This window comes from Lactuca sativa, chromosome 2 (assembly GCF_002870075.4).
Source record: "Lactuca sativa cultivar Salinas chromosome 2, Lsat_Salinas_v11, whole genome shotgun sequence".
In the NCBI taxonomy this organism is placed as follows: domain Eukaryota; kingdom Viridiplantae; phylum Streptophyta; class Magnoliopsida; order Asterales; family Asteraceae; genus Lactuca; species Lactuca sativa.
The window spans coordinates 167,766,914-167,782,139 of NC_056624.2; the positions used below are offsets into that span (position 1 = coordinate 167,766,914).

The window sequence follows — 15,226 nt, forward strand, 5'->3', positions numbered from 1 at the left end:
ACAATTAGAATTAGCTTACTCTTCTTTTAAGTTTCCTTTCTATAACAACCCAGGTTGTTCCGTTACATTTCCCCGTTACCGTTAACAGAATATTTCACTGTATAAAAGTTCCGTTAATTAGAGGGCGTCAATTTAATAAACATTCCATTTGGTTACATTTAACATGCCGTTAAGTTGTGATAAAAGGAAATAAAAACACAGGACACACATTTCCATTTATTGGGAAAATGTCAAGTTTTATTATTACGACCACTAAATCGGGTGCGACCAAAAGCCCCGTTTAACGGCAGTATCGGGTAAAATTCCACTGAGCCCCGACTGTGAACCCTATATAAGGGTGAGTGGAGTCCATTGGAGACTTTTTACACACTCTCTCTATACTCTCTCTAGACCCGTTTTCGCCCCGAATCCGCAACCAAACGTTTCCAAATTGTAAGTCCGCTTACCCTAGCTTGTTCTAAACATTACTAGCTGTAGTTGTAGCCCAAAAACCATTCAAGATGGCATGGGATAAGGAGTTTACGGCCCAGGAACACTCTAGGGCTGTAAACCCCTAAAATGGTGCCAAACATGCCTCTAAACTTGCCCTTAAGCTTGGAAACTAATTAGGGATCTAGCCTAGGAGTGTTTAAACATCAAAACTCAATGAATTAGGGCATAAAAGTGAGTTTATGGCCCAAGCACATGCTTAGGCCGTAAATCCCTCAAAAACTTGTCAAAATGCCTCCAAAACACTCCCAAACCACACTAGGGCTTATCACATAATTTAGGGACTTAGTAATTGGGGTTTTGATCACTTAAACACATCAAATTAAAGGAGAAAAAGGAGTTTACGGCCCAGGTCTATACCAAGGCCGTAAACTCCCCAAACCAAGCCAAAATGTTGGTTTTTGTCCCCCAAATGACCTTAGACATTTACCATAAAATACTAGGAAGGATTTAAGGGCTTAAATACATGAATTAGTGGGGGTAAAAAGGAGTTTACAGCCCAAGCTAGTGTCTAGGCCGTAAAATCCCCAAAACACATCCAAATGTTAGATTTAATCCCCCAAAATAGCATCACACTTCATTAGAAATTGCTATAAAGATAATAGGGGCTTGAAACTTCAAAAAACACTAAGGGTGAGAGTTTTCAGCCGTAAACTCCCTTAGGAGTGTCCCTAGGCCATAAAGTCCAAGTTAGTGCCCTTAGAAGCCTCAAATCCACTCATGCCTTTTAGGAAAAGTGCTTAGAATAATTCCATGATGCAAGTAGAAGCCTTAAACACCCTAGAACCCATCACCATGAGTTTACGGCCGTAAAATCATGGTGAGATGTCCCTGGGCCGTAAACTATGTGATAGGGGTTTACTCTCGGATAGCAAGCTCCATTCCTTAGCCATACATACCCTTAAACGCTACCCGGGACACCCAAACACTTAGCCAAAGTGTTTTCCGCTCCTGTGAGCGCGTATATGTGTTTAATTAGTATTATATATGCTAATTGTATGTGAACATATGTTACCATATGTTAAATAGGTCATTGTGTGTGTTCAAGTCCTTGCGTAACACCGAACACCCAAACGGCACCTTCGTCGGACCTACTTACACCAGGTGAGTTCATACCCCTAAATGAACCTTTTAAATGTTTTTATACGTTTTATAGGGGGCGAATACAAGTTAAACATGCCAGTTATCATATCAATCACATGTGATTGATAACCCGCATGCACAAGATTTTACGATACTGTACACTGTTTTACTGAGTAGGACACTATAATGGTTTTCTAAAAGATTTTCATTTAATTCAAAAATCTTACTTGTACTGTTTTATCTAAATTCATTTTAAACTGGTTTATAAAGTATTTCCAAAGGATTTCAAACATGTTTTTACAAAAGAATACAAATTGTGATTTTCCCGAGTATAAAGGTTTTTCATCAAAGATTCCCTTTTCGACGTATACTTTACATGTTAAATACTGCTGCTTCACTTATACTTATTTTATACTCCTACTCTGTAACGCTTTCACTTATACCTGAAGTCACTTATACCTGATGACGCTTATACTTATTCACACTCTTAGTTAGTGATACGATTCTACTTTGCTTATACTTGAGATCGATTCTACTTCACTTATACTCGATACGCTCTTACTTCACTTGTTGTCGTCTCTACTTCGTGATACGCTTATACTTATTCGACACTTATAATTCACTTGCGACCACTCCTACTTCACTTGTTAGACACTCCTACTTCACTTGTTAGACACTCCTACTTCACAAAAATCACTTCTACTTGATACACACTCAAGCGTAGTTAGATGTATGTCGGTGCTTGTATAGAGGCATATAAATAATGATTGAAGGACTTAGGAAGGCTTGTCCACCCTATTTCCTTTTCTTCGTTGAGATGTGGTCTGGTGGGATCGGATGTCCATCCAAAGGTCATTTGATTCATTAGTTATATACTATGTATACAAGCTTAGGCATATAGGTTACTTCAGTCAATTCAGTTAAGAGTCTCTACCTCTAGTCTACACTTACATTAGAAACCCACTATTGAGAAGTCTCTACCTCCAGTTCAGCACTTTCATTAGAAACCCACTATTTGGGATGCATCTTCAGGACACGGCCTTCTCCGTCGTCTAGTTGGTAACCAGAGTCTCCTGTAGGGAGAGCCGACATTGTGTGTATAGATTTATACGGGATTGACAACCCCGCACCCAGACTGCTAGCTACAGTCCCGGCCTACCAAGCCAACAGATGATAAATGTCACATCTTATAGATGCTCGTAGGGCGTCTGGTACTCTAGTCAGTATGGTTACGAGTATCCCGGGTTACCTTATAATTCATTGGCTTTAAGGTAACAGTATTTCGCCAACAATTTACACTGTATGCCGGTAACTCATTTTCAGAGTCACACTGTTTTGACCTTACAAGACGTATCTTTCATTTGATATTGTCTGGGGTCTGTCTCCACTGTTTCAACCTCACAAGACGTATCTTTCATTTGATGCTGTTTGGGGTCTGTATCCACTGTATTCACAGAATCCACTGTATTCACTGTGTTTACTGCGTTCAATTTTTAGACCTCGCTAGACGTATCTTTCATCTGATATTGTCTGCGGTCTGTATTCACTGTTTTAGACCTTACTAGTTGTACCTTTCATTTGGTACCTTCAGGGGTCTGTGTCTCCACTTGTTAGACTGAACCAGGCGTATCGTTCGTTTGATACTTTCCTGGAGTCTATGGTTCCTTGCCTTAGTCAACAGTCCTCACTGCTGAGGCATATGATATTCCCTGACGTCGTTTGCTTTCCTCAATAATCGAATTCAGTATTTTGATAATGATAGCAACTTAGGGAAAACTACTTTTTACCACACATCACTGACCAGTCTTGGTAGAAGGCTGCTTTATTTAAAGAAAATATAGGATTTTCTGGAAAGGACTCTAATACACTGAAATCTCTTAAACTATTACTTTATTAAGTTATTTGAATGAAATGTCACTAAATGCTTATGAACTCACCAGCATTTGTAAAAATGCTGATACTCGCTTTTCAAATAACTTGTATTCTCAGGTTAGCATTAGACAGGTACATCCCCGGAACTGTTGATGAAGATAGCTTAGTACCATGCTGTATTTATTCTATTACTTGTATTAATTTGATACCTTGTAATGTAACCATGTAAAATTATTCTAATAATGCAATGTTTTGTTGTACTTTGATTACTATAATGCATGTGTTGTGATACTTGACATGACGTCATCCACCCCAGAACGTTTCCACCGTTCCGGTTTTGGGGTGTGACAGATTGGTATCAGAGCATTGTTTATCATGAGCTAAGTATATCAATTCATAAAAGATATACAACCTATAAACACAATGGGATAAAACACTCTGACCAAGAATTATACTTTAAAATATAACCATATTTTACCAAAGTATAATAACATCCAGAATCTAAACACTCGAACAAAAGTATCACAAGAAGAACAATAATAAAAGTCTTCGGAGGTTGAGCACTACAGTCAAACTTGAGCAGTTATGTAATCATAAGCTGGGATAAATGTAACCTGATCAACTACATTTATCCGGGATGCAATGAACGTGTGCTTGGGAGTGATAGTGGTGTACAACAGGTCTGAAACTTACCAACTAGGATTGCTAGAGCCAAACATAAAGTTAAAATACTATAGGAGTATTTTAGAATGCTAAAAGATTCACACTAATCCCAGAATGATACTCAGAAGATAAGAACAAAAAAAAAGAGAAAAGAATTAAAATACCATAAGGGTATTTTAGAATCCATAAGCAACCTTGCATGAATAACTAAAAAGATCCTTATTGATATACCTACAACTACAGAGGGTATACTCCCAAGGTTATATATGATAAGGATCCCATAGGCTGAGAATGTGTGGTTTCGCTCTATTTCCTTTTCCTCGTTGGGATGTGGTTCTAGAGTAGTATCACATATTCGAAGGCCTATCGGATCCAAGCTATATATGATTTGTATACCCTGTGTAATCATAGCAGGACTCGATATGGATCATACAGTGAAATGTTAATAATCTCTTAGGATTCTTTAGACATTTCCATTCTCACGCGAACCCTGTAGAAAACCCTACCCACTTCAGTGCTTAACAGGAGAGTTGAATTCGACCCCGAAGAAGTTCATTGAGAAGATTTCCTGTTCGGAAATAAATGAACTGGGTCGAGACTATTGAATGCACCGAGTGCCCATATTCTTTAGGGACAGTGGTGAGAGATTCGCCTAAACTTCTGAGATTCCAATCACCAATCATGAAGTGGTGACACCCAGAGTCGGAATCAGAAGGAAGGAGGAGTAGAAATTCAATATGTCCATTCGAGAAGAGAACCCTAGGAAACTAGCCGAAGGAAACCAACGCCGATTCCAGTCAAAGATACGAGACAGACAGTGGGAGCCGGTGCATGGAACCCGAAAATTGTCTTTTCCTCGTATTCGTCACGATAATACACCCATAAAATAATACAATTTAGTGACTTAGTGGTTACACTACTCACGCTATGTGTTAGGTAGATCGTCGTTTCCCGTTGCCAGATACACGATTAGGGCGGATCCTCGCACCTTTATTGAGAGTGCTTAGTCATGAGCTTTCATGAGCCTCTCTTTCCACGGTTTCGTTCCGAACCGTTCTCAAATCTCTCCAGGCCGGAGAGTGAAACCTTCTCCGGTATAAAGGTAACTTAATAGGAACGACTCGCATCTTATGGCCTTTTTCCGATACTCATACACTCACTTCGATTACCAGGACTCCATCATAGGGTTGTAGGTCGGCACTCAGGCAACCAGTACCCGAGGCACGGGAAAATTTTATGCCTAATACGTTCAGGATAGAAATGTCCAGGGTTAACCATCGTCTCTCATTACCTTATATTCCTTCTGTGTAGGAAAACCATGCCATCGAAGAAGCGTAACCAATCCGCAAGCAAGAAACCTGCTCTCTTATTCAATGAAGCTACGTTCCAAGCTGCAGTCTCAGCAACCGTAGCAGCTGTCATGGCTCACCTGAATGCTAACACCGCAAATGTTAGCAAGGGCCCTGTCGGGATTTCCAATCCTGGTGATGTACAGCAACAACTAACATTTCCATACTCAGCCACGCAAGAACCTCCACTGAACCCACTAAAGAGAAAACTCAAGATAGAGGAGGGAAGTACCTTGGCTCAAGGACCTTCCGAAGGGCAACGAGCGTAGGCAGTCTATACCCCTGTCAATCCTTCCCTCCTGACTTCAAGAAGACCATACCTAGGAGACCTTCCCCACTGCAGCAAGTGAAACTACCATCATCATGGTGCCTGCCGGGAACTCTATTGTGCTAGGTGCCACATTACATCAACCACCTATGTGGCGACCCGTACAGTTTGCCACCTATGTGGTAAAATGGGACACTTCAAAAAGGACTGCCTAACTGAAGAGAAAGACAAAGACACAGAAGGAGCCTGACACTACTGCTTAGGGAGAAGCGGCAAGGAACTCGTTAGATTTTGGTACGTCTCTCGATTTCTGATAACTAAACTAAGAACAGTAAAAGACTAATTCAAATGTAAATTCTTCCCAGTAAGGCGAAAGTCGCAGCACTGTTATAAAATTTAAAATTCATTAGGTAAAACTATAATGGCTAAACATATACGTTACGACCAGGTATATTTAAGATGGACAGACCTAGAGTGAGCGAATGCCGCCTCATTTCCTGTTCCTCGTTTGGTTGTGGATTTAGGGCGGGGTCGCTCAGTCAACAGTCCTCCCCACCTTAAATATACATGACTAGTATATGTGAGGCGATTACAGAAATGCCTCGTGAGAATCCGTTCATGAAAAGATACTCTATTCGGAAACACTTAGGACTCTCTATAGTTCCGCGTCGACTCTATCGGTTCAAGTATCCGCGGAAGTCGAAGTGTGCCAACTTCGACGACCTTATCGATCATGGTTTGACTTCGTTCAACCATGTGTTCACCTTTAGTGCTGTGTAAAAGAATTTTCTCCATAGCCATGTCGGCGAATAAAGGTTCTTCCGAACCTAAAAATAATACAAATAATCAAACCTAATGCGATCCGTCAATCGTCCCTCTTATCCCAAACCTTCCGAAGTACCCAATGGAGGGTACCGCACACTGTTGACCGACCCCTCGTAGTCAGATGGACACCGAAGTAAACGACACTGCATATACTCTAAGAAGACGACCACCATCCAAAGCATACTCCGTAGGATCCCCCAGGAGACCCTATACCCACTAGATTTGACCTAGACCGAGAAAACTAAGAACCTTCGGAAGAGTAGTTGCAGTAGATGCTCGCACTACTCATGCACCTCGTCCACCCAGTAATAGACAAGTGGTGCTTATCATCCTCCACCCTCTCGCATGGAGGAATTCGTCGTCGCCCAGTAGGCGATAAAATACATTCTCCGAAGTGAACACTAGGATACCGAGAACCACAGGATAACCTTCGCAGCCAAGAATACTTGGTAAAGTGCGAACGTAGTTGCGTTAAGCCTCGTGACCCTGATCCCGAAGAGATTGTAGACTCGACACCAGCCTTGGTGTTAGTCGAGGGGTTATGCAGGAGCATACACTTTCCACGCTAGAATAAACCACAATCTTAGAGATTCATTGGACTATTAGGTGTTCCACGAATACTATCTCACGCAGAGATAGTAGAACCACTTCCCGAGATAGTCCAACACTCGTCTGGTGAAACCCTATCTCCCCGACCCTCGGGTTTTCTGTGTCTCAAGGTCCGTTGGTGCAAGTCCATTATGCACAAGCTTGAGATAGACACTCTACAGCAAACCGATAGCCATAGTCACGCAACCCACTCGACGATCTAGAAGGTCTCTATCAGCCAGTTAACGGAAAACACGAAACCAAAGACCACTCGAGATTACTAAGAACCAACCTGAAGGACTACACACAGTACGAGTGAGAACGTTAGGAACTTTGAAATGGTGATCACGCCAGTGATGATCTTGCCATAGAAGTACCCTAGGTTCTAAGTGCTGAAAAACTCTACCCTTTCGAGAGCTTAGGACCATATGAGAATCCCCATGGAGACTTGGTCCAACCCTTTTCAGGTTGCCACTACCTTCGGATATACCATGAGATTCACACCTGATCGATCCACTTCTTAGACTTGATATGTGATCGCCCGACAACACTCTTCGTGCCTCACTCATCTCGATAGAATCCATGAAGAACCCTAACCTCGTAGATACACCAGTTGGAAACCACTAGCTACACTAGACTGAATCCGCATCCCGTATGTGAGGATCTGTTTGAATGACAAACACAGACCAGAGACCACATGGCAATGCGAGGACAACCGTATAGGAAGTACTCCCTTACCCCTACTTGGCTATTCATACCTACTTCCTTGCCTAGACTTGAATTTCGGGACGAAATTCCCTCTAACGGGGGGATGATGTGACAACCCAGGTTGTTCCGTTACATTTCCCCGTTACCATTAACGGAATATTTCACTGTATAAAAGTTCCGTTAATTAGAGGGCGTCAATTTAATAAACCTTCCATTTGGTTACATTTAGCATGCCGTTAAGTCGTGATAAAAGGAAATAAAAACACAGGACACACATTTCCATTTATTGGGAAATTGTCAAGTTTTATTATTACGACCACTAAATCGTGTGCGACCAAAAGCCCCGTTTAACGGCAGTATCGGGTAAAATTCCACTGAGCCGCGACTGTGAACCCTATATAAGGGTGAGTGGAGTCTATTGGAGACTTTTTACACTCTCTCTCTATACTCTCTCTCTAGACCCGTTTTCGCCCCGAATCTGCAACCAAACGTTTCCAAATTGTAAGTCCGCTTACCCTAGCTTGTTCTAAACATTACTAGCTGTAGTTATAGCCCAAAAACCATTCAAGATGGCATGGGATAAGGAGTTTACGGCCCAGGAACACTCTAGGGCCGTAAACCCCTAAAATGGTGCCAAACATGCCTCTAAACTTGCCCTTAAGCTTGGAAACTAATTAGGGATCTAGCCTAGGAGTGTTTAAACATTAAAACTCAATGAATTGGGGCATAAAAGTGAGTTTACGGCCCAAGCACATGCTTAGGCCGTAAACCCCTCAAAAACTTGTCAAAATGCCTCCAAAACACTCCCAAACCACACTAGGGCTTATCACATAATTTAGGGACTTAGTAATTGGGGTTTTGATCACTTAAACACATCAAATTAAAGGAGAAAAAGGAGTTTATGGCCCAGGTCTATACCAAGGCCGTAAACTCCCCAAACCAAGCCAAAATGTTGGTTTTTGTCCCCCAAATGACCTTAGACATTTACCATAAAATACTAGGAAGGATTTAAGGGCTTAAATACATGAATTAGTGGGGGTAAAAAGGAGTTTACAACCCAAGCTAGTGTCTAGGCCGTAAAATCCCCAAAACACATCCAAAGGTTAGATTTAATCCCCCAAAATAGCATCACACTTCATTAGAAATTGCTAGAAAGGTAATAGGGGCTTGAAACTTCACAAAACACTAAGGGTGAGAGTTTACGGCCGTAAACTCCCTTAGGAGTGTCCCTAGGCCGTAAACTCCAAGTTAGTGCCCTTAGAAGCCTCAAATCCACTCATGCCTTTTAGGAAAAGTGCTTAGAATAATTCCATGATGCAAGTAGAAGCCTTAAACACCCTAGAACCCATCACCATGAGTTTACGGCCATAAACTCATGGTGAGATGTCCCTGGGCCGTAAACTATGTGATAGGGGTTTACTCTTGGATAGCAAGCTCCATTCCTTAGCCATACACACCCTTAAACGCTACCCGGGACACCCAAACACTTAGCCAAAGTGTTTTCCGCTCCTATGAGCGCGTATATGTGTTTAATTAGTATTATATATGCTAATTGTATGTGAACATATGTTACCATATGTAAAATAGGTCATTGTGTGTGTTCGAGTCCTTGCGTGACACCGAACACCCAAACGGCACCTTCGTCGGACCTACTTACACCAGGTGAGTTCATACCCCTGAATGAACCTTTTAAATGTTTTTATACGTTTTATAGGGGGGGGGAATACAAGTTAAGCATGCCAGTTATCATATCAATCACATGTGATTGATAACCCGCATGCACAAGATTTTACGATACTGTACACTGTTTTACTGAGTAGGACACTATAATGGTTTTCTAAAATATTTTCATTTAATTCAAAAATCTTACTTGTACTGTTTTATCTAAATTCATTTTAAACTGGTTTATAAAGGATTTCCAAAGGCTTTCAAACATGCTTTTACAAAAGAATACAAATTGTGATTTTCCCGAGTATAAAGGTTTTTCATCAAAGATTCCCTTTTCGACGTATACTTTACATGTTAAATACTGTTGCTTCACTTATACTTATTTTATACTCCTACTCTGTAACGCTTTCACTTATACCTGAAGTCACTTATACCTGATGACGCTTATACTTATTCACACTCTTAGTTAGTGATACGATTCTACTTTGCTTATACTTGAGATCGATTCTACTTCACTTATACTCGATACGCTCTTACTTCACTTGTTGTCGTCTCTACTTCGTGATACGCTTATACTTATTCGACACTTATACTTCACTTGCGACCACTCCTACTTCACTTGTTAGACACTCCTACTTCACTTGTTAGACACTCCTACTTCACAAAAATCACTTCTACTTGATACACACTCAAGCGTAGTTAGATGTATGTCGGTGCTTGTATAGAGGCATATAAATAATGATTGAAGGACTTAGGAAGGCTTGTCCGCCCTATTTCCTTTTCTTCGTTGAGATGTGGTCTGGTGGGATCGGATGTCCATCCAAAGGTCATTTGATTCATTAGTTATATACTATGTATACAAGCTTAGGCATATAGGTTACTTCAGTCAATTCAGTTAAGAGTCTCTACCTCTAGTCTACACTTACATTAGAAACCCACTATTGAGAAGTCTCTACCTCCAGTTCAGCACTTTCATTAGAAACCCACTATTTGGGATGCATCTTCAGGACCCGGCCTTCTCCGTCGTCTAGTTGGTAACCAGAGTCTCCTGTAGGGAGAGCCGACATTGTGTGTATAGATCTATACGGGATTGACAACCCCGCACCCAAACTGCTAGCTACAGTCCCGGCCTACCAAGCCAATGGGTGACAAATGTCACATCTTATAGACGCTCGTAGGGCGTCTGGTACTCTAGTCAGTATGGTTACGAGTATCCTGGGTTACCTTATAATTCATTGGCTTTAAGGTAATGATATTTCGCCAGCAATTTACACTGTATGCTGGTAACTCATTTTCAGAGTCACACTGTTTTGACCTTACAAGACGTATCTTTCATTTGATACTGTCTGGGGTCTGTCTCCTCTGTTTCGACCTCACAAGACATATCTTTCATTTGATGCTGTCTGGGGTCTGTATCCACTGTATTCACAGAATCCACTGTATTCACTGTGTTCACTGCGTTCACTGTTTAGACCTCACTAGACGTATCTTTCATCTGATATTGTCTACGGTCTGTATTCACTGTTTTAGACCTTACTAGTTGTACCTTTCATTTGGTACCTTCTGAGGTCTGTGTCTCCACTTGTTAGACCGGACCAGGCATATCGTTCGTTTCACTACAAGAAAAAAGGCCTTTTACGACGCGCAAAATACGACGCTCATTGATCTATGTTACACAAAGGAGAGTGACATTAGAAAAATGTCATCTCTTCAAAAAATTTAAGGATAGAAGACACGCATTATTGCGCGCCCTTAAATTAGTGTCTAAAAAAAACACGGAGGGCACCTATAATAAAATGCGCGTCGTCTAAGGATGTCGCTTTATATTTTTTAATGGAATGCGCGTTCCATCCTTTAATAGTGGGGGAAAGGGGGAAATGAAATTCTGAAAAAATTAAAAACCCCGCCATGCTCTCCTCTACCTTCTTTCAATCATTCTTCTCTCTCTCTCTCTCTGTCTCTCTCTCTCTCTCTCTCAATCAAATACCAAAAATCGACTATTGTTGGAACTAGGGTTCCGGTTCTTAGTGAAATCGAAGGTTTTTTGGTCACTAGGCCATGAAATTGATCAAAGGGGTACAGTTTATGGAACCATGACTATTGTTGGAACTAGGGTTTCAGTTCAAAAACCTTCATCTACTTCCCTCGATCTTCAGTTCCTCAAGTACTTTCTCAGCCTCTCAATCAATAGAAGAGCTGTATCACAACTACAAATTTAGAGTGATTTGGACATGGCAGATCGTAGGGCTACAGAGATTGAGCTTGATACCATGGAGGGTTTTGCGTCAAGGGAAAAGCTCCACCATCATCTCAACCGATTACCCGCAACTCCTCAACAGTTCACATTCACAAGATGATCTTCCGCCACCGCCATTGGTTCTCCACCGCCTCCGCCCTAGGACTCTATCTCCTCTATCAGGCACTTCTCGCTTTGCATTATCCGCGACTGTAATATCCGCTGCCGCAATTCTTGCTGCATCATCCGTTATCATATTTGATGACAGCGAAATTAAGGAAGAACAAGCGAAGAAGAAACGTTTGCTTGATGATTTCGAACACGTGATTGACCGGTCGAAGGAGTCGTTTAAGAGAGTTGTGAATACGATGAAGCATACCGGCGTTGCGGCGTCGGTTCTATGGAAATCTCTTCGTTCGGTTTTGTCTTCGGCTAACCATGAAGTTTGGTCAGGGTTTGAGGTTAGGGTTGCGGCGTTATTGGCGGATATTGTGGCGGCAAATGAGAGCCGGAGGGCTGCGATTGTTGAAGCTGGCGGTGGTGTGGTGTTGGATTGGTTATTAGAGTCGGTGGCATTGTCCGGAGGGGGAAATTATGGGACTCAGGACGAGTCGGCTAGGGCTTTAGCGTACTTGATTGCTGACCCTAATGTGTCGGAGGCAGTTCTTGGGAGGCCTCATGCCATTCCCAATCTTCTCAGGTTCATATTCTTTGCTCAACCTCATCAATCCAAAAAGGTATAATTCTGTCATCATTGGACAACACCATATTCTCTTTTGCTGTTTCTTGTGTTAGTAAATGCAAGAGTAATGGTGTGCCCCAAAAAGTAGCTTATAGTTATATTCTTAATTGTTGATTTAGTAATCCTGTTAGTGGCCTTAAATCCTTAATGTTGAATGAGCTCCAACCGGACTCAGTGAGTTCTCCTTTAATTGGTGTATCAGAATAAGTAGTATTTGATTTTGTAGTTTAAGCAACAATTATTAGATGTGCTATTTGTCAACCCTACTAAAGCTACATGCATAAATAACATAATCATAGCTTGTTTGGGAAGTTAGGATTTTGATTAATTTTCTAATGTATATAAGTTTATCCAGAATAACTTTTTATCATATTGATATAGCATTTTCATGAAAGCAGCACCCAAGGCGAAGTTCATTTGACATTTATGACCCTTCAAAAGGCAGAAGCATGCTTGTTGCAGCAAGAATGCTAAAAGGACTATGAATCATAAGTCTGTTCAAGAATCATTAGCAAAAGGGTTGGAATCACTCTGTTCAGGGGACATGCGTTTGTCTCTTGAAGAAGGACAAAAGTGGTCTTGCATTCTGCTTCCATGGGTATTTAGGGAAACTTCATCTGATGCTATTAGATCTTCTGCAATCACAATCCTTTCTCGTATCTGTGAAGACTATGGGCCTTCTTCCATTCCCATTTCCCAAGGTTGGTTAGCTATTATGCTTTCAGACATTCTCGAATCCAAAAAGTTATCTCTTAAAGGGAGTGCTCAACCTAGGGACAAAGTCAAGGTTTGTATCATTGTTACTTTTTTTTTCTTTTTTGTTTATGGTAATTTACGGAAATACCCTTCTCTTGCAGACACAAATCGATCAGGCAAATGTACTTTCTGGTACCCAAAGTGTGAACCAATTGGCTAGTGCTGTGGTCAACTTAGCAGTCAATGGTGATTCATTTGCTTTGGAAGATTTTCTTACCCTTGAACCATTTATTAACACATACAAAAATCTAAAGAAAGGAAATATCCCTAAAGTGAATGCTTTAGATTCTGCACTTGCAACTTTAAAGGGTATCAAAGCAATGACAGAAATCTGCAGTGATGATTTATTTTCTCAAAAGAAAACAATCGATTATGGCATAATTCCTCTGTTACGCCGCTTTTTATTAAGTGATGATTATGAGAAGTTATCAGCAATTGAAGCATATGATGCACAAGGTTTGTGATTATATAAAATTATAAATTGTTTTTGTATAAAAACATGATTGTAAATTGTAAATGAAGTTTGAGTTATATCTTTTGTTTTGCAGACGAATCTTACACAATGGTCTGGATCAAGCTTGCCTCTTCAGGTTTGTGGTGTGTTATTAGAAATAGATTTAAAAAATAAATGAGATTTGGAGATGTTTGGTTATTGGAAATGTAAATAAATTGGAATGTGAAATTTTGTAGGAAGTTAGCTCGATGCTGTTGGAAAAGCTTATTGCAGCACGTATTGGAGATCGACCTGTTGTATTTGTAACTCATAGGTTGAAATATTTAATTAAGAATGAAAGAGAAAAAACAGAAGAATTTCTCTTTTAGCCATTTTGGTATTCTTGTTAATATATTATTATATTGTATTGCAGCATGGGGTGATTGGTTATGAAACAGATGCTACATCAAGCAAGTGCAGAAAACAGAGGCAATCTTGTCAAAAACAGTGTTGGTGTGGTATGTTTGATTTAATAACTTATCACTACTTCCAATTAATATTTATTATTATTTAAAGTTACAGGACATGAGTATCGGCACATCATGGAACATTTAGGTTAGTTGTTGTTTTTCCTCTTGGTGATCCATCAATGAAGTGGCCAACATCATGTAATAACATTTTAGGGGAAGATGTATGTATATGTTTTTTTTAATGAATAATGTAATCATATGTATGAATATAAAATACACATTTTCATAAAGCTATCTCGGAAGTTGAAGAGAAGCAGTTGGTGTTATACGCACAAATGGCAAGTCTTGTTAATATAATACTCCAGTGGTCTACTCTCAATATTAAAGAGATTGCAAAGAATTTCTCCTAGGTACATTTCTATTTTTTTTAAAACAAAATGAGAATAATTTCTATATAATTTTATAATACATATTATTTTAATCGCACACAGCTTGCATGCAATACACATACAATTTGTGACAGTGAGCTGATACCATTTGGAACTGGACTATATCCCTTCATTTCCATTATAAATCACAGGTGACTTTAGGGGTAAAAATGGTATTTTCTTCTTTGAAACTTCACTCACATCAACTAACAAATGACTTTGATTTTACAGCTGCTCTCCAAATTCAGTTCTTGTATTTGAAGGCAGAATGGCAACTGTACGTGCTATGCAAACAATACCAAAAGGCAGTGAGGTATGTTTTTCTTACAATCCTTCTACATTCTTTTATTTTATTTGTATACTTGAATCAGTTGAATGTATTTAATCTGTGACTTATTTGTGATGAAATCTATGAATCTGTGGTGAAATGACTAAAAATATGAAATTTGTGGAATATAGTCATATACATCATCATCTTAGCTTATGTTATGAAATATGTGTATGCTGTTGTAGCCTTCCATGGCAGGGGTTAAAAGCTGGCACCAAGAATTAAGCAGAAATATGATAAAATTAGTGAAAAAAAATGCTTACTCCCATTGAGGTATTGATTATTATTTACAACAAATATACTTTTAAGTACTTATTCTC

At 40.0% G+C, this 15,226-nt stretch overlaps 1 protein-coding gene across 1 annotated transcript in view; it reads left to right on the plus strand.

Moving 5' to 3' along the window:
* LOC128132417 (uncharacterized) overlaps positions 1 to 14,114 on the plus strand; it is a 40,473-nt gene extending 26,359 nt beyond the window's left edge. The window contains exons 2-6 of the mRNA XM_052768976.1: positions 11,752 to 12,486; positions 12,937 to 13,278; positions 13,349 to 13,703; positions 13,796 to 13,837; positions 13,938 to 14,114. Of these exons, the coding sequence (XP_052624936.1) occupies positions 11,752 to 12,486; positions 12,937 to 13,278; positions 13,349 to 13,703; positions 13,796 to 13,837; positions 13,938 to 13,945 (1,482 nt within the window). The 3' untranslated portion in view covers positions 13,946 to 14,114. The remainder of the gene's footprint in view (positions 1 to 11,751; positions 12,487 to 12,936; positions 13,279 to 13,348; positions 13,704 to 13,795; positions 13,838 to 13,937) is intronic.
* The last annotated feature ends 1,112 nt before the right edge of the window (positions 14,115 to 15,226 follow it).